Below are 19,445 nucleotides of genomic sequence, written 5' to 3'. Positions count from 1 at the left end.
CAGTCCACCCAGAGATGCCCTGGAAGAAAGTCCTGGGGCTCTACTTCTGAAAAGTGTGCCATGAAAACCCCATGACACGCCATTTGACGGCAACACACTCGGGGTACCAAGCGTCAGAGGCGAGTCTCGGGCGACGGTTTGCTGTTTGGGACCCCATATCAGAGAAAGGGAAAACTAAGGTGGACTAAGAAACACTATTCTACAAGGGTGGGCTTGGGGCTCCAAATGAACACCCCATTCCTATTCCAAAACCCAAAACAAACAAAGCCAACATCACGGAGTTGGGTCTGACGGTACAGTGACCCTGTGAGACAGGCAGAATGGCTCCTGAATAGAGCAAGTGCTAAAAGCACAAACCTAGAAGGGGAGAGTTCATTTGTATTCATGAATGTCCCAGGATTCCCTGCTCCAGGGACAGGGAAAAGCAGGAGCCCAGGGACACAGGGCCATTTCCTGGACAGCTGGCTGGGAACAAAAGGCAGCCTCGCTGACAGCACAGCTGGTCCTGTGTGTCCTCAGGGCCCCGCTGGACTGGAGAAAACAGCGGCGTCTGGATTTGTTGTGACAGCGATAAAGAGAAAGAGCGACATAGTCCCGCTCTGCTCCCTGTGATTTCCGTGCTGAGTGACTGCACTGCAAACAGTTGTCGCTGTGAAGCAGCGAGGACCGCAAGTGGGGAGAGGGGAACTCCTGCTCTCCTCTGTGAGCAGACAGCCACACAGGAGTCTTCTCTCAACATCTGAGCTGCTCCCCGAGGCTGCCCTGGGGATAATGTCTCCCATTTCCAGGGGGTTGGGAGAGGGGGGCCATCAGCAGGAAAGCCCATTGAATGGCCACAGACCTCACCCCGAGCGTCCTGGTTCTGCCACTGAGCAGCTGTGGCCTTGGACAAGCCCTATGCTTCCTGGGCACCGCTTCGTCCTCTATAAAACAACAGGGCCACTCAGATGAAGGAGGCAACCTTCTCTGCTCATCTCTATGCAGCGGCTGAGGCTTAATCCAACTCCAGGGGCTCTGGGAGAGGAGTCACCTACTTCAAGGAACATTTCTTGAATTTTTTTCTTACCAAGTTTCTTTCCACTTAAACCAGAGTTTTCCAAACTTATGTGACCTACTGTCCCCTTTTCAGGGTGGGGGCGTGGACTCTGTGCCCCCCTAGCCCAAACCCCACTCACTGCTATGGTGTCGGTTCTGACTCATCTGAACCCTACAGGATAGGGGAGAACAGCCCCTGGGGGTTTCTAAGACTGTAACTCTTGATAGGAGTATAAGTCCCATCTTTGCCCTGCAGAGAGGCTACTGGTTTTGAACTGCTGACCTTGTGGTTAGCACCCAACGTGTACCCCACTATGCCACGAGGGCTCCTCACTCCTCCCTGGCGATAAAAACACTTCTGTACTATAGATGATAATTCAGGGGAGGAAATGTAGGTATCGGTTTTTGTAGGCCCCTTGGATCATCCCAGCATCCCCCTCCGCTACCACCCACCACTTTGGGAAATATTGATTTAGACCATCCACATTTATCCCAAAGCTCTGAACTAGTCTAGCACACAGGCCTTCGAGAAACTTCCTGGCTCTAACGTTTAATGGCTCCAAGAACTAAGGTGTCTAAGCACCACAGGCCGCATAGTAATCAATCCGCAGACAAGCCAGAAGACTCACCTCTTTGTATGAAAGCCACTCATAGGGCTGGTCTGGTTTCCGAAAGCCTAAACAAGGTCCATTATCTAAAAAGACAAACCAGAGCTGAACTTAGCAGGTATAAAAAAACGTCCTAAATTGTGGGTTGTATCGCACTTCCTTCTCCAGAGCATCAGCTTCTCAGGTTAGAAATGAGCTTTCCCCCTGAGGTTTTGGTCTGATCTTTGCTGTCTCGGTTGTTGCTGTGTTTTCTATCTTAGACAAAGCAGGAAAGTGGCGAGAAAGGGAAACAAAACAACAAGCCCATTGTCACAGAGTCAGTTCTCACTACAGCTGAGGACAGGGTACAACAGCTCCCGAGGGTTGCCAACAGTACCCGTCTTTATGAGAGGACACAGCCTCATCTTTCTCCCAAGGAACAGCTAGCTGGTGGGTTTGAACAATGGATCCTGCTGTTGGCAGCCTAATGCTTAATCCACAGCGCCACCAGGGTTCTTTGAAAGAAGAAAAGGCAAATACTATATGAAGCCCACTTATTTCTGAATTTCTCTTTCACACACTACTGGTTTATAACAGGAGTTAAGGTCTGAGTGGTGAAAAATTCCTAGTATCGACTTTCAGAAGAGTTAAGTCTTCAAAATTTCTACAGACGCTTAAAGTACTCTAACTCAGAATGTGAACACAAACCTATCGTTTTAAATACGCAAATTCTGATGATCAAAGGTATCGCCATCTCCTAGAGTCCTAACTACATGGGCGAAGCCCTGATTACAGAGAAACAAAATTCAAGCAAAGATGTCAAAAGAGAGGGAATGCAGGGGTGTTTATGAGCACAGGTTAAGAGATACCATGCTCCTTCGATTTGTCTTGATTCAACTTTAGGTATTGAAGTAGCAGAAAGAAAAGTCTTGTTAAGTTTCCACATTAAGGACTAACTCTCACTGTCATCGAAGCAAAGCCAGCTCATACCAACGACCTTTCGGGACAGAGTAGAACTGCTCTTCTGAGGTTCCAGGAATGTCACTCTTTATGGGGGCAGAAAGCCTCCTCTTTCTCCCACAGAGCGGCTGGTGGTTTCAAACCACTAACCTTATAGTTAGCGGTCCAATGAGTAACCACCACGCCACCAGGGCTTCTACTCCCGTAAGAGAGTCTCAGAAACGCACAGAGGCAGTTAGTTCTACCCTGCTCCACAGGGTCTCGGTGGGTGGGCATCGACTCGATGGCAGAGTGACAAGGACCAGTGCCAGGACTCTCAGTTAAGCCCTCATCTACTAACCAAAAGGTTGGTGGTTCGAAATCAGCCCCTAAGAGGCACCTGCTTCTGAGGTTAGGCCTAGGAATCTACATCTGAAAGATCTCAGCCTGGAGCAACCCTGTAGAGCACATCTACTCTGCACACCTGGGGGTGGCCACGAGCTGGAGTTTACTCAATGCAAGTGGTTCGGGGTTTTAGGGACAACGGCCACTGCAATAACGATAATTATGCAAATTACATGAGGGAGGCTTCTGAAAGCTCATGGGAAAGTTCCATCAACTTCATTCCATTTTCTCACAAACTCTTTGAAGCCCCATCATACCAGTGTCTCTCGACAGATTGCTCTCAAGCTAACTTGCTGCTCACTCTGTCATCTCTGTATTCAGGCCAGAGGTGGGGCGTTGTTGTAACAGAAAGCACTGCCTAGCTAAAGATGCTCAGAGCTGACTACAGCCACAAACATTCCCTAATTCGGAGCAGCTCTCCCTTCAGCGGGTCACCCTGTTTAAACAGTGACCTGCAGAGGAGCACCCCGCACAGGGAGCTCTGTCCCTGGGCGTTCGGTCATCTCCCCTCTGCCCACAGCATCCATGTTCCTTTTTGGAGAACAAAACACTCGTGGCCTCGCCGTCCTTGGTCCGGGTGTTGGGGATCGGATGTGGCTAGGGGACTAGGGACGTGGGAAGGAAGCAGAGAAGGCCCCATGCGGGAGCTGGCCAGCCTGGCTCTGGCTAGAGGTCCAGTTAGGAGGTGGTGTGGAGGGAAGGGAAACAGCCCACCAGACCCTCCCCTTCTCTGCGGTCTTTAAAGCAGTCCTGACAAAAGCAGGAAGGAGCTCCAGGCGGGCTTTGTTCTCAGACTCTCGACAGTTAACGGGGACTGTAATAAAGATGGGAGACATTGGGAAAACAGAACAGAGCTCAGCAGACATCGAAGGCAGGGGCAGTTTATTGGAACAGCCACGCTCACTCATATCTGCACCCAGCAGGGCTGCACAGTTGTTACGACAGGGTCGCGTGGCCCACAAACCCTAAAATACATACTCTCTGGCTCTTGACGGAAAATGCTTTCTGATGCCTACTCAAACCCCAAAACCAAACCCACTGCCTCCGAGGTGGTGCCGACTCAGGGCGACCTTACAGCCAGGGTCGAACTGGCCCTATGAGTTTCTGATGCTGTAACTCTTTATGGGGGTACACAGCCCCATCTTTCTCCCAAGGAGCAGCTGGTAGTTTCAAACTGCTGACCTTGTGGTTAAAAGCCCAACCCGTAGCCACTGTGCCACAAGGGCGCCTTCTCCAAATGGGGTAATTAACCTCCAGCCTCATTTGGGGAAGTTAAAAACACTACACCTAGGCCCCACTGACGCACCGCGAACCTGAAGGACAGAGTAGGACTGTCCCCAGGGGTTTCCGAGACTGTTCATCTTTACAGATACAGAGAGCCTCATTTTTCATCTGTGGAGCTGCTGGCAGGTTCAAACTGCTGACCTGCAGTTGGCAGCCCAACAGGTAGGCACTCCACTGGCAGTGAGAGGCGGTCTGATATACTGTGTATACTCGAGTATAAGCTGACCTGAATATCTGCCAAGACACCTGGTTTTACCACAAAAACGGCATTAAAAATGTACTGGGAAACTCGGCTTATACGTGAGTACACACGGTAATTGGATAGGGATGGGGTCTCAGTGCATGCATGTATGTTTGTAAAGCTCCCTCGTTAATACTAATGAGCAGCTAAGGCTGAGGACCAGTGATAAAGAAGGAGCTCAAGCTTTGCAACTGGCTTCCTAGGTTTGGTTTTTAAATACTAGGTTTGGAAACCTGGCTGACTTCCCCATCAATCCACAAGCTTCTGACAACATTATTCAAATGCTAACGCTTGTTCTCTTATATGCTTACTCCTATAACAGAAAATAAAATCTTGGGGGGAAAAATAAATAAAATAAAATCTTGGGGTGACAAGCTCCTATGGGAAAAAGAGAGAAGGGCGGGGTGTTTCTAAGTGACCTGCAAATCCGCCTCCAATCAGTACCCAGATTAAGAAGATGGGGCTTACTTTGCTTCAATCTCTCTGAAGCAGCCTCACATATGAATCATCATTTTCCAAGTACAGAAAGTGGCAAAGAAAAAAAGCGCTATGAAACTTGTCTTAAGATCGTGAGTCAGAAATATGAGAAGTCCCCACTGACACTCAAAACATGCTTTGTGGCAGTGGTGAAGGACATGCACGCATGCACATGCAGCCACACGCACACACACACAACATGCACACAGTCACACACACACACTGCATCATCTTCATGTAGTCTTTTTTTTGCAATTCAACAGGAAGATTTAATAATTGTAAAAGGCATATGCTTAATAACAAAATGTTTAAATCAAAAGGTGACAAAACTGAAATGATATGTGAACAGTCTGACAATCACAGTTTTAACTGTTAGCATTAGCAAACGCAAGCATGAATAATGATATAGATGATTTGAGCAACACTCTGTACCCAAAAGCTGCAGAATATACATTTTTATGTAAATCTTGAAAAAATGAGCAAAATTGATTACATCAGCTTCATGCAGTCTTACCAGGCTACCATATGGATCTTTACCATCACAGGTAAACCCCAACGTGAACTTTGGGCAAGTTCACAAATTAGATATTATGTGAGTTGACTTTCCTGTCAGCTAAGCTTCCTATGCCTGCAAGGTGTAGCTTAATGAATCAGCCCCAGTACCTACACCTTTGGGTATCAGGAATCTCAAGGCACAAGTACACCTCTAGGGATCAGGAAGATCCAACACACTGAACAGGCAACCCAATTTCACCAACATCCAGTAAATACAATGGCACATCTTGCACGCAACACCTTGTGGGGAGAGAGAAAGTCAGACCACACAGTCCCCGACTCTGCAATGATTACAGTGAAAGGAGTGGCAAAAAACCAAAAACACCCCAACAAACCAGCTACCTACTAAAAGATTTAAATTAACAAAGCAGGAGCCCTATGTACGATTTCCAGAGACAACCAGGCATATAAGCATGTAGAAAGAGGTCAAAACACAAAAGGGTATGGAGGAGAGCAGGGGTGGCTTTAACAAGCAGCTAGTTGGTGTCAGGTTCAGAGCGGGCACCCAGAAAGGAGGTAAGCGCTGGGTGTCCTGCTCTCGGTGCTATTACAGGATAGGTGCAGGATGCTGGGCGGTATTAAATGCTTCACTTGGAGGTGAGGATGAAAACAGTAGACTGGGAAGGCTTAAAAAAAAAGTAAACTTCGATGTGAATGTTAAAAGAAAACTAAGAATATATCAACAGCCCTGGCTGAGGAGGGACGAAGAGGCAAAAGTGCACAGACGTTTGCGGTTAGAAGAAAGCAGGGGCCATCAATGCTTTGCAGTGGGATTTTCGGCACGATTCTCGAGAGGGCCCCGGGGAGGGAGTGAACAGGAAAGGAGGTGACAGGTAAGAAGGGGTCTCTCGTGCCATGGTAAGAAATTAGGTACAATCTGGTGAGCCAGCAGTTCCCAGAGTGTCTGATGGAATGCTGCATCCTTGGGCTGTCAGTATTTAGTTTGCCAAACATGTATTTCATGGTCAAGTGAGTTTGAAAACTGTTGGACTAAACAGGCTCTCTTTACTGCCAGAAGTGTCAGAGCCCATCATGACCAAATGGTGCACAGGTGAAGGGGCCTGGGTGGCGTAGTGGTTGCATGTTGGGCTGCCAACCACAAGGTCAGCTGTTCAAAATCACCAGCTGCTCCTCTGGGGAGAGGCAGGGCTTTCTACTCTCATCAAGAGCTACAGTCTTGGAAACCCACAGGCGCAGCTCTACTCTGTCCTGTGGGTTGGCATTGCCTCTACAGCGGCGAATTTCTTGGGTCTTTTTAAGGCACTCCAGAAACACAGGCTCTACACGGGGGCTGTGTGTTCACAGAGCCCCCTGCAGGGACTCACTCTGGGAAGGTTAAGGAAGGAGAGATGGAGGCTTAGGCAACACTAAGTGGGCAAGTAACCTGAGCAAATCTGCCTTTCTTAACGGAAACCACTTATTTCTTACTTGTTCCTGAATGAAAACCAGAACGCCCTCATCACACGACGCCCCGGGGGAATGCTTACTTGACACCTGTATGCCCCTCTGGAAGCCTTCATATAATGTTCTGACATCGTCATAGAAATAAACCAAGGGTTCATCACTGTTAAGTAGCGGGGATCTCCGAGCGCCGTCACTACCCTGGGGAGAAAAGGAAAACAGACGAACGTGTTAGAAGGAAGCGCTGAATGAAGACCCAGCCCGCATGTCCCAGCGGACTCTCCACAGCCCCCCCCTGCAGGCTCCCGCAGGGCAGGGGCACAGTCATCTGTGTCCAGTGACTGGCAGGGCATCTGCTGACGTGCTAACAAGGATCAATTGGCGCAAAGACAGAGCCAAGACAGATGGCTGTCTAAAGGAAACAACTGAAGTGTGGGGTGGGGAGGTTCAGATCCCTAGGCATTCCTGTCCTGACAGACAAGACACGGGAGACCTGCCACCACCACACACGCTATGATCGCCCTCAAACCACCGCCATCAACGGCGCAAAGGGAGGCTCTGCTCAGCGCTTATGGACACGACACTGTTCAGTTTCCTTCTATGCTGCAGTGGTCAGCTGCTGTCCAGTCAGCCCCCAACTCCTGGCAACCCCACACACAATGGGATGGACTGTCGCCAACCGTAGGGTGATCACTGTTTGGTGGATTTTCCAAAGTAGATTGGCAGTCACCTCTTCCTGCTGTCTTGGTCCGGAGGCTCCACTGAAACCTGGTCAGCATCATAGCAACACCCAACACTCTCCACAGACAGAAGGGCGCTGACTGCCCCTGTGGAGCCCAGGGCTCCCGGGCAGGAGGTGAGGATTCCCCCGCTCAGCTGCCACTGCCCCTGTGTGTTACCTACTTTCTTTCCCACGTTATTGCCATGGATGTACTTTTCCATCAAAAGCAATAGAAATCTGCTAGGAACTCCAGTTTCTCATGTAGTACTTCAAGTGGAAAAATCATCGCAACAACATATATTGGTGGAAAGAGGTCTGTCTTTACTGGCTCATTTGCAGCACTGACAAGTACGCAGAGTACCAGACGTGGCTATCCGCCACATCCTTCCCTAAGTAACCTTCACTTGCTGGCTCAGTCAGCACTGTTTGCTGGCTGCTAGGTACAAGACACACCTAAGCATACACACAACACAGTGCTTACCCTCACGTAGGGGCAGCAGCAGTCTTAAGAGGTAACCGTTAATCAATGTGTCAGCTGATGGGCTCTCTGGGGCCACAGAGATATCACAACTTGTTAGACCTCCACAGGAAACTTCCTTCGAGACTCATCAATAAAGAGTCAACCACGGTGATGTTACTACCACTATGCACTGCTGTCAAGTGGATTCCAACTCTTATATGCCCATCATCTTAGGACATAAGAGTTTTAATCTCAGAGAAGAGCTTTCACACTTGTGATGGACAGAAAACGCTTTGTTGGGAGAAACTTGACAACAATTTAGGGGTAGATCGTCTGGTATGCTATTCAGTTCAAAAGCAGGAAAGAGGATTTCTGGTTGGAAACTGGTAGCGTAGTGGGTTACATATTGGGTTGCTAACCATGAGGTCAGCAGTTTGAACCCACCATCTGCTCACCTGGAGAAAAATGAGGCGATCTGCCCTGGAGAGATTGACAGCCTCGGAAATCTATAAGGGCTGGTCTCCTCTGTCCTAAAGGGTCCTATGAGTCAGAATTGCCTAGATGGCAGTGGGTTTGATTTTCATTCAGTAGCCTACAGATGTGTATTTAACTTTTGATAAAACTTCTGACAGTTTTCTGGAGTAAATACCACACAATCATATAATTCAATCATACATTTTTTTAAATCTTAGCAGAAACTTTCTAATACCTCCAACCATGAGACTAAACATTTGCTTATAGCATGCTACTCCGTGAAGCAGACAAGTGATTCCCTGTGCACAAAAAGATAGGAAACACCTTCTCTGGTGCATCACACAGCATTACTTCTGAGTCTGTTTTCTGTAAAATGGGAATACCCTGTGTCCAATTCCAGGGTTATTTTCAATTCTGCAAGGATGTTCCCATAAAATACTAATGTGTGGGTTAATACTCAGACACCCTGTGGGTGCCCCAACTATTATAAAAATCCTGCTCAGCCTATATCTTTATTCCAGCAAGCACTCACACTAAAGTTCAGGAGCAATTGTGTTTCAATTGTAACCACACAAAACTCTCAGGACATCAAGGCCAAGACAGGCAGAGAAGAGGGGAAGAGGGCAGAATGGCAGAGAATGGAAAGGGGTGAAAAAGAGAGAAGAAAAGTCAGAAGTGTGCAAGGCAATGAGACAACTGACACAGCTGGGGGGGTGGCCCTTCCCCGGGGATGCCAGCATCCTCAGTTACCCTCAGTCACCTCTCTTCAGAAGCAATACCGCCCTCCCTATGCACTCTGCCCAGTGGTTCTCACAGCTGTGGGTGGAGGCAAGCGGGAACGTGGGAATCAAACAAAAAACATGTCCTGAGCAGCCCAAGCCTTATCCTAAGTCACCAGAGGGACCAAAGAGCCATGGCTCTGGCCGGAGCACTGGCTGGGCAGAACCGCACACGAAACACGAGGAGGCCTGGCACTTCCAGAGCTCAGGCTACCGTCATGTCAAGGACCTCAAACTGTGGGCTGGGACCACCTGGCCCGAGTGAGGAAAGCACATTCTCCAGCCATACTTCAGCCCTAGGGAGTCAGAAATGCTGGGCATGTGACGCAGTACCGTGGGATCTGGCCAGGGGCTGGGTGTGGAAGAGGACCAGAGGACCATGAGAGAATGGGTAAGCAAAAAATGACTAAGATTAGCATTGGATATACAACGAGACTTCAGAAGTTTGTAGAAATGCTACCTTATCTTTAATTCCATTTTCCCAGGAACTTTTTGAAGTCCCATGTACACGGGCTGCCAAGACACATGGAGATGTCCAAAGAATGCCAGGCCCACAGACACTGAACAGAGGCAAAGGACCTCGCAGCTAAACTGAGAGCTGGCAGAGAGAGAAAACGCTCCAATACAGCTTACTGTGAGAGAATACATTTGTTTGTGAAAGCTCTCTCCTTGTGGTATATCTGTTATAGCAGCACTAGATAATTAAAGCAGGAGCCAGGCACATTAACTACTCATATCACCTAGGCTGGCAACCTACAAAGGTGAGGAAGTGCGTTCTCACTATTGGGAAGCACAGCTGTAACACCTGTAGCCCAAAATACCTGTGTTAAAACACAGAGCCATCTCAAAAACAGAGTATTTCATGATTCAAGTGCATTTCTAGGCACATCTAAACATAAAAAATACCATTATGCCAGTTGGCCTTTGAGGCCTTCTAACATAACCTACAGCGTGATAGTGACGGCAGGATTTAGCTGTGCTAAGAAACAGGGTCCCAAGGTCTGGAATTGGTGGTCGTTGGATTTTGGTTGGGATCTCTTGTTTTTAGGGTGCCCAACGAAAGGTGGCCCAGAACTGCCATATATTTACTATTTCAAGGGCCTCCTTGCATTTTATGACATGTATTAATCTGGTAGACATGGTTCTGCCTTAGTGAATGAGTGTCATTGAGAGTTACTTAACAGATGAATCTGTACAAGTCAACAATTCATGTATTGTGATCTGCAGCTGGCCTATACTTATATAATGTCCTTTTCTCAACAGTGTTTTGAATTATCTTTTAGCTAAATAATGATACTATCAATAATACTACGTCATGCCCCAGAGGGATGATTTATAGTGTTCTATCATAACATAATGATGTCGCCAAAGGGAACCATATATATATATACTATATATACACATGTATATATATACGTATACACACACACATATACACCATAGGCATATGAATGGATTTGGGGATTGTATTGACAAGGGGGTGCCCGCTGCCCCCGCAAAAAAAAATAACCACAGAAAAAAGTTCCACTGGGCAGAGCTTTTGTAGTATGCATTGTCCCCTGCTAGGTGAGCATCCAGTAACTTGCTCTGAGTTAGTGCACCAGTGGCATCTCCTGGGAAGGTTCTCTCTGGTCAAAGTGAATTGTTTTCATAAAAGCCGTTTTGGATGTTTTTGTGTGTGTGTGTGTGTGTGTGATGGCCGATTGAAGGGAACATTGTGCGGCTATGAAATTTTGTTTCCTGGTCGGGAATAATGCTGCAGAAACTGTTGAACACAGCTTACAAAGACAGTGTTGCTTACAAGGACAGTGCTATGCAAAAAACTCAAGTGTATGAGTGGCTTTCTTATTTCAAAAAAGGTGAAATGTTGATGACAAACCTCGTTCTGGACACCTGTCAACTTCCTGACTGGACGAAACTGTTGACAGGTAGTGCACTTGGTGTTCATGCCACCAGGTCAGAGTGTTAATCAAGCTTTTTATTTAGAGGTTCTGAAAAGATTGTGTAACAGTGTGCAACAAAAAAGGCCTGATTTGTGGCAGATGGGGAACTGGTTTTGCCACCATGACAATGCACCTGCTCATGCAGCCATCTCAGTGCTCCAGTTGTTGCCAAAAAAACCAGCATGCTTCTCTTGCCTCATATACCTTATTCACCTGACCTCGCTCCATACAACTTCTTTTTGTTTCCTTGAATAGAGAGGGACATGAAAAGACAGTGATTTGCTGATATAGAAGAGGTGAAGGAAAAAATGAGGGAGGTGTTGTCAACCATCCAAACAGATGAGTTTGAAAAATGTTTCCAAGAATGGAATCGCAGATTTGACAAATGTAATAAGTGTAATGGACAGTACTATGAAGGTAATAGTTGTTTTGCAAAATAAATAAATAAAATTTAAAAATGCTAATGCATAGCTGGGCGGGGGGATCCATTTTTTATACGCGCTTGTAATTCTAGCCCAAATCTAACAACAAGTAGTTCTTATGACATTTATGACATGGTTCTCTTTGATGCTTGCCCTCATGAAGAGATCACTGAAGATATGGGTATATAGCAAAGTGTAGTGAAGAAACTAGATGGTCTCTGGCTATCAGAAAGAATAGCATCTGGTGTCTTAAAAGCCTGTCATCAAACAAGCAGCCATCGAAGTGAGGCATCAACTAAGTCCACATGGAAAAAGCACACCAGCTTGAGTGACCTAAGGATTCACATCCAAATCCGAACGAAGGAGGGCATGGTATCAGAGTTGAAATTCTGAACACCTGGTTTACAAAAGACTATGAATGGCGGGGGAAGCTCAAAATCTATTTGCAGGGTCCTCTCGTGAATTAAGCCTCGGTGAATTCCCCGTCTGTAGTGGGAATGTGACTGCCTTCTACCAGACAGAGCATTGTAAAGTCGATTATGGCAGATGTTGCTGGATTTAAAATGTAACACTAAATAAATATTTGATATTCCTTTTGAGCCATTTCAAAGTTGTTTCAATTTTTAATATTTTCTGTTTTCTTTGAAGTTAAGGTTTTTCCTGTTTTGCCGTCATTATTGTTTTTTGTTGCTAGTTTGCTTCCTGTTTGTGTTTTGTATGAGTTTCTGTATATGAAATCCAGGATAGGTGGATAGATCTAAAGAGACAGTAACTGGATTGACCATTACCTAGGGGCAAGGCAGGGGATGATGGGTGGAAAATAAATATTCTGAAATTGATTGTGGTGATGACTGCACAAATCTTAACGTGATTGAATCATTAAATTGTATGCTAAGTGAAGTATATGCCAATAAAACAAACAAACAAAAAAGGGTCAGCTGAGCAGACAGTTCCCATTGAATGAGGGGAAAAAGATCCGTCATCAAGATTGTGAGTGAGAGGGATTATGGGTCTGTTATTTCTTCTGCTACATGCTTCTTCAAAGTGGCTACACAGTTTCCTCACTTAAAATGAGAAAACACTGTGAGTCAAGCACGCGGCAGTCCAATCAGTGGTCACGAGCATGCTCTGCAATATCTACACAGGCCAAGGGTCCTCCTAAGTTCATGCTCCCAATATGGGCTAAATTAGACAACAAAAGTTCAAGTTCCCCTTCCGGCCAGAACAGGGGAGGCTGGGATCTGTAGGGGCAGGGTGGCAGTGAACAGCCGAATATCAATGACTTCCCAAGTCTGAAGCTCATGCCAACATGTGACAAAAAGGAACATTTGATGGTGCCTTTTTTCAGGCCACTCCCATATTTACATGCAAAGCACAAAATATCCTTGAGCTTTTCTTGTAGGTAGCATGGCTCAAGCTTTGTAGTCTCACTCCTCGGGACATTAACACTTATTTTTTAACAGTTTTATTGGCATATAATTCACCTATCATGCAATTCAATAGTTCAATCACTTAAGAGGAGTTTTACAGGCCATTAACAATTACATACACAAATTACCACTGTTTATTCAAATTACTATGGTTTGTTCTCTCTAAGGAGGTCAAAGGTTGGAGGGGCCCGCAGAGAAGAGCAAAGGGCAGAGAGACTCTTGGAGACTTGGCTGCATATTAAAGCTACAGCCTGCTCTAGGGAGGAGAGCAGAATTTGGAACCACGGTCAGGAGGGGAAATGACCTTTCCTCCTGCTTCCAATCCCCTCTCTGTGCCTTTCCCCTGATCAGACCAGCATCACCTGCTTCTTTTCACACACTGCCCAACAGCGCATCTGGCCATCGCTTCCCATCTCCACACGTCCTCTGAGGCTGACCCCAGAGCCTTTACGGGGCAATCTACTGGCACTTTCTGAAGGACAAGGGCGCTTCGGGGCTGTTGGCGTTAGGTGCAGGCTTCAATTCATAGTGGCTCTGGGTGGCCCGATAGCCTGCCCCATTCTCACAAGGGCAGCTATGTTTGTAGACAGCCCATTGCTGTAACCCGGGTGTCAGTCCACCTCACTGAGGGCCTTCTAGATTTTCACTGACCCTCCCTCTACCTTACGAAGCATGGTGTCCCTTTCTAGGCCTGTACCTCCCGAGGCGTGTCTCCAAAGTACGTGAGATGAAGTCTCACCACCTCACTTGTAGAGAACATTCCAGGTATGCTTCTAACAAGGCAGACTTGTCCGTTCTTCTGGCACTCTAGGGTCCATGGGGAAGCCGGTATTTGGATAAGGCTATTTAAATACCTAGACTGTGCAACACGCTGACCCATCAAGGTGGCGGAGTCACAAGGAACCCTCAGGTGTTGGCCCGGGCTTGCTATGCTGCTGGCTCATTTCCCCAAATCTTGCCCTCAACTCCTCCCAAGAGAGCACAGAAAGGGAGGGGGGAGAACACAAAAACAAAGGACCGCAGTAAGAATCCACGCTGGGTTGTGTAAAGAAAGATAGGGGTGAGTGCTGAGGGCCTGCTGAAGCACAAGCCCTTTCTGTGGGAGGAAGCTCCCTCAGCAGGAGGCTTTCCCTCTTGGGGTGCAGGGTGGAAGGTGGGAGGGGACGCTGTTCACATCTACAATGTGAGGGCAGCAGGGATTCAAACCCAGCACAGGGGGAAAGCTGGGCATGTGAAGAGTTGCTTCTGGTTCATAAGCAAGCCCCAAATCTGTTTGCACACTGTCAATCTCCCCAGCAAAGCTGGGTGTTCTGGTTCCTAATCCTGGGACCGTTTTGTTTTTGCCTTCGTTTTTTCCCATGCCTTGTTCATGATCCAGCTCCCAACTTCCTAAATTCCTCACTGTCTCCCTCTAAGGATCTGGGTGTGTTAGGGTTACTACTTAACACAACAGACCTCTGCCCTACCCCAGACACAGGAACCTCACCAGAAAAAGAACCAGCCATCCACAGGAGGGACAATCCCACCTCCTCACTCAGGGACAGGGAAGTGTATTCAGGGTCCAAAAAAAAAAACCCACCCCAAAACACAGACTGGTGCAGAGGAGCAATTCTGCCTGCAGGTCCATTTCGAAGACAGGAGACACCTGCTTCCCCTCGGAAGAGTCTGGAGGGAAGCCCGCCCGCTCGGTGTCTCACCCTCTGCCCACTGGGGTGAAGCACGGGTTCTGTCCAGCGGTATGGAAAGTCGACACTGGTCTTTCTTTCCCCCCCCTATTTTGCACGCGTTGGCCCTGTTTGTGGAGAGGCTATTTTTAAACTCAAATAAATATTACTGCACATGTTCCTGTCATTTGAACACACACACATCTCCTTTGCTTCACAAGTCTATGAGGAGCAGGGTCAGAAAAAAAGAAAAAGAAAGAAGAAAGGGGAAAAATGAAATAAATTGTGGTTTCCTTATCAACTTACACTAGTTTCAGATCTGCTTTCTTATATTCCTACACAGTGGCCCGGACCTTTTCCTTTTATATGGGGACACCCCGCCCCAAATAATTATTTAAAGCAATCTATCTCTCCTTATTGTTTCTTTCCTTCTTTGAATTCCTAAAGGTGGCTCAAGAGGAAGCTAAAAATAAAGTCACTGCTGGCGGTGGTTTTGAACTGCTGAGCCCGCAGGCGCAGCCCGCTCACAACCACCAGAGCTCCTTAAAGGCAGTTACTTACTGTTCCAGTGGCCTGGTCTTGGCACAAGGATCAGAGAGTCAGACTCAGGTCTCTGCCCTCAGCCTGCAGTGCCCCCCACCCAACAGCTGTGGCTCCCTCCTCCGTGGGGATCGTTTGACCACCTAATTCAAAATGACTGGTCACTTTCAAGAAGCGCTTCAGACTTAGCAGGCTGGTCTAACAACACGAAGGAGAAACTCAACGAAGCGTACTAAAAGGTGAGTTTAAGAAGAAACGATAATTCAGTGAGGTTTGTTTTATTTTTTAATTGTTTGTTTTTAAGAAAATCCTACAGATTGAGAAAAGGTGCTAAAGTTACCTAAAGGAACAAAACGCTGCTGTGCACACACCATTGCTAGAATTACATTTTCAACAAACACCCCCCCCCCCCAATTAAGTACACCCTCTTCTCCAGCCTACCCCCACTGCCCCAGCTGCTAGGTCTGCTTGCTGAAAACGCCCTCGTAGGTTGTGAGCGTGCTCGGGAAGGCATGTCCAAAAATTCCCTGCGGATCCTATCAGCAAAAGACCCAAACCAGAAGGAGGATCCTTTGCACATATTTTTACTCTATCGGTGGCGTGATTCTTTTGCAATGAGGGCCGGGGTGGGGCCGTGGGGAAGACAAGGAGTTGTGGGGGATAGTGACTGGTACCCAACAAATGAGATGCTTGAAGTGAACGTGAATGCCTAAAAGCAGTCAAGACTTATATGAGAATCGCTGGCATACAGGAAGCCAGAGCATCAGAGTAGGCGATTCTCCCCAAGTCTGACTCGCACTTCTGGTTCCCTGCTCCAGAGCTCCCCAGAGATGAGAATTAGGCTGTTAGGAGGGGGATTCAAAAGGTTCATGGAAAAAGAGAATGAAAAGACAATGGGAATTTTACACAAACTTTCTGGAAGACTCTTCGTATTGAACAAATGACTTTGTGCCAACAAGCAGACACTTTCACTGTTCCCAACATCCGTCTGCATCTAAGTTCTCATCTGCCATCTCATTCAGAATCCAGTCCAAGGCACCCGCCTTAGCGATGCTCTAGCACGCCCTCTGCAGACCCCATGGTGGCATCAGAGAGCGTGCTACCCCCATCTGACCCCACCTGGACAACTTCTCTTCCCCCTCCCCCACTTTCCTATCCGTCTATAGGACAGTGCTGACCGCATGAAGGTGAGCACCTGGCATCACTGAGCACGGTAACATGAGAGCGATCTCAAATTCAGATGCTTAAGCCCCTTATTTTAGGCAGTCATTTCAGTAGCTATTCCTGTTGCTGCCATTACGTCGGTTGGACTCACAGTGACCCAATGTACGGCAGAACAAAACCCTGCCTGGTCCTGTGCCTATGTCTGAGCCCCTGGCTACAGCCCCTGTCTGAATCTTGTCAAGGGCCTTCCTCTTTCTGCTGCCCCATCACTCCTAAGGCGCACTGCATTCTGGGTTACCTTTGTTTCCATCAGCACAGGGAAATAACCAGGAAGTCAACAGCCAGGTACTGAAACTATGAGTGACTTTAATTTTACTTTTCACTTGATGTGCAGTTTTAAAGTGTCCAGTTATAGCACTTGTATAACTACTTTAGTGGTTTTATATGAAGGTGGGACTTAAAAAAATCACCTTCTGAGTGCCCCCACAATTTGCATGGAGTAAGAATGAGGCATTTTATCAAGTTATTGCTAACTGTCTGAAATCTACTCTTGCCAACTGGTCTTTTCCTAGGGATAGCAATGCCACGGCCCCTCTGGTGGAAGAGAAACAGCAGAAGCTTGCTCAGCTCTGTGAGGGAACATTAGACCCTACTCACCCACTGCATGCCTTTGCTTTCTGAATAAGCAAGGTGCAACTTTCCTCAGCAGTAATGCAGGCACTCTAATTTTATATTTTGGCATGAATGAGACTGGCTTACCTTTCACACGTTTTAAGAGTCTCAAATAAATGAGTCCAAGAGACTATCTGAAACAACAAGGAGTGGAAAAGCAACTAAACAACAAAAAGCTACTAGGCCCTAGTATGGTTTGGAAGGGCACCGGTCTCCTCTCCTCCTGGTGCGAATGAGCCCAGGGCAGAGCAGAAGGCCTTTCACCTTTCCATCTGCCACGAGGCACCTGGGGTGACGGCACTTGTCGCGGAAAGCCAGGCACACTGAGCATTCATCCTGACGTGGGTTGGGAGGGGAGAGCCAGGGCTCTAAAGCAAAGGCCAGGTGAAGAAGCAAAACACCACTGAGAACATGGATCCTTCAACTTTTCAACCCTTCACATATGTTACTAACCTTGGAGAGAGAGAGAGGGGAGTGAAGAATCTTTTTGAAGGAGTTTCAGTGGTGAACCCATTGAATGGTGCAACCATTCACGTGGCGGTGAAGTGCGCAGCTGCTCAGGTTGTTCCCCGGAGGAGAGCTGCTTCTGGGAAGAGGCAGGGCCTTGACAGCCCTGCGGGGCAGCTCTGATCTGTTACATAAGGTCACTGAGGAACCAGGAACCAAGCCGAGGGCAATGGGTTTCCTTCGGCTTATGCCATTTCACCTACTGCGCTGTCATTGTGAAAGATATTGTCTGGCCTAATTTGGGGAGTACGTGAGCACCACTTTTGGTTTTCCCAAGTCACGCACAACCATGGCACCCCACAACCCAACATTAGAAGCCTCTGAGATGCTCCTGTTTGGTTGCCTCCTACTCTAATTCTTTGGTCATGTTTTTCAGGTGAGTTCCTGGGTTTTGCCATATCCTGTAGGAAAGCTGAGTCCCTTTCAACAGGTAAGAGATGTAGATATGCCAAAAGAGGAATCTTCCTATCTAAAGTATTTGGTTAATAACTCTCTTCCCTGCTGGAGTCAACCCCTGTACAAGAAAGGTCATTATATCTGCCTCTTTTCCTCTCAGAATCCTCTGGGTACTACCAGAGTGCCTAGGAACAAAAAAGAAACTCACTGTCCTTTCTGGAATGAACCTCAGGGAGACTGGGTAGCCTCCAATCTCACTTCACTTGTCCCTCTGCCACGACACTTCACCTCGGTGTCCCTCTGTCCTACCTCCAGTTGGACTTCCACCTCCATTGATTCTTGTCAACCACTCTGCTCACATAGTAGCCGCTCAAACTGTGACCGACTGTGACGACGATGCTGATCAATACCACTCCCAGTGGCCCTTTAGGAGTCCGGGGAAATGAGGAGGAAGCACCCACCGCAGGGCAGCCCCTCCACTTACCGCCACTTCCACCGACTGCATGGAGAGGTCGCATGGCGGCTTCAGGGCCTTGGGTCTCGTGGCGTACCAAAACGTGGTGAGTGCCGCGAACGCCCCAAAGCCCATAAGCGTGTTGGTGGGGAGCGTGCGGATGTACTGTCGGAAGTCAACGAGCTCCGGCATTCGAAAATACCCGAACAACTCGTGGGCCTGCATCGTCCCGTGTTGGCGGTTCTCTAAGGAGAGTTCTGTTGGGAGAGAAAAATGATACATTCATTCCAGGGAGGGCTGGCTCTCCTGCAGCATTCCTAAAGGGCAGCCACGGCAGCTGGAGGGCCGGCCGTGCAAGCCAGGCTTTAATCCTATAGTCTGGTGGCTAAGGTCTTTTGCTTGCCGTCAAATGTCATTTTTGCCTAAACGTATGCTAGAAATTCATTTAAGTTCCAGTTCTCTTTTGTGTCGTGTAAGGTTTTCCTTGCCCACATTAAAAAAAGACTACACACAAAGAATTATTTCCCTAAAATGCAAGTGGCATCAATTTCTATTTTCGTCACTGAGAATCTCTCTGCTTCCTCCCACCCAGTCAAGTACACTCAACTCTCATGAATACGGCTAGAGAGGATGAGCGTGAAGAGGAACATACAGGCCTCAATCCTCAGAGCCTCTATTTCTCTTCCTTCAACAAGATCGCCAACTGGTCAAGTCGTCCCTCAACTCCCCCTGACTCTTCACATCCCCTAATCAATAACATCAAATGGTTAAGAATCCCACAGATGGTTATTATATTAAAATCAATTTCTTTTACACTCTTACAGAGCAAAAGAAAGAGAAAAATCAGTATACACAAATTTTAAGCAATTACCCAATATCAGAGATTACAAGCACA

General features: G+C 47.4%; 1 protein-coding gene across 2 annotated transcripts in view; it reads right to left on the bottom strand.

Annotated features, from left to right (window-relative positions):
• Window positions 1-18,807, bottom strand: part of ACSL1 (acyl-CoA synthetase long chain family member 1) — a 43,980-nt gene extending 25,173 nt beyond the window's left edge. For both annotated transcript variants that reach the window (XM_004696141.3, XM_004696142.3), the window contains exons 1-3: window positions 18,581-18,807; window positions 7,011-7,125; window positions 1,665-1,729 (exon numbers count right to left, since the gene is read on the bottom strand). In XM_004696141.3, coding sequence (XP_004696198.1) covers window positions 1,665-1,729; window positions 7,011-7,125; window positions 18,581-18,775 — 375 coding nt within the window. In that variant the 5' untranslated portion in view covers window positions 18,776-18,807. The remainder of the gene's footprint in view (window positions 1-1,664; window positions 1,730-7,010; window positions 7,126-18,580) is intronic.
• Between the last annotated feature and the right edge of the window lie 638 nt (window positions 18,808-19,445).

The sequence above is a fragment of the Echinops telfairi genome, unplaced genomic scaffold (genome assembly GCF_000313985.2).
Source record: "Echinops telfairi isolate 266 unplaced genomic scaffold, ASM31398v2 ScPeMD7_9;HRSCAF=40, whole genome shotgun sequence".
Classification (NCBI taxonomy): Eukaryota; Metazoa; Chordata; class Mammalia; order Afrosoricida; family Tenrecidae; genus Echinops; species Echinops telfairi.
The sequence above is the reverse complement of the archived record's forward strand: the minus strand, read 5'-3'. Positions and strand labels throughout refer to the sequence as shown.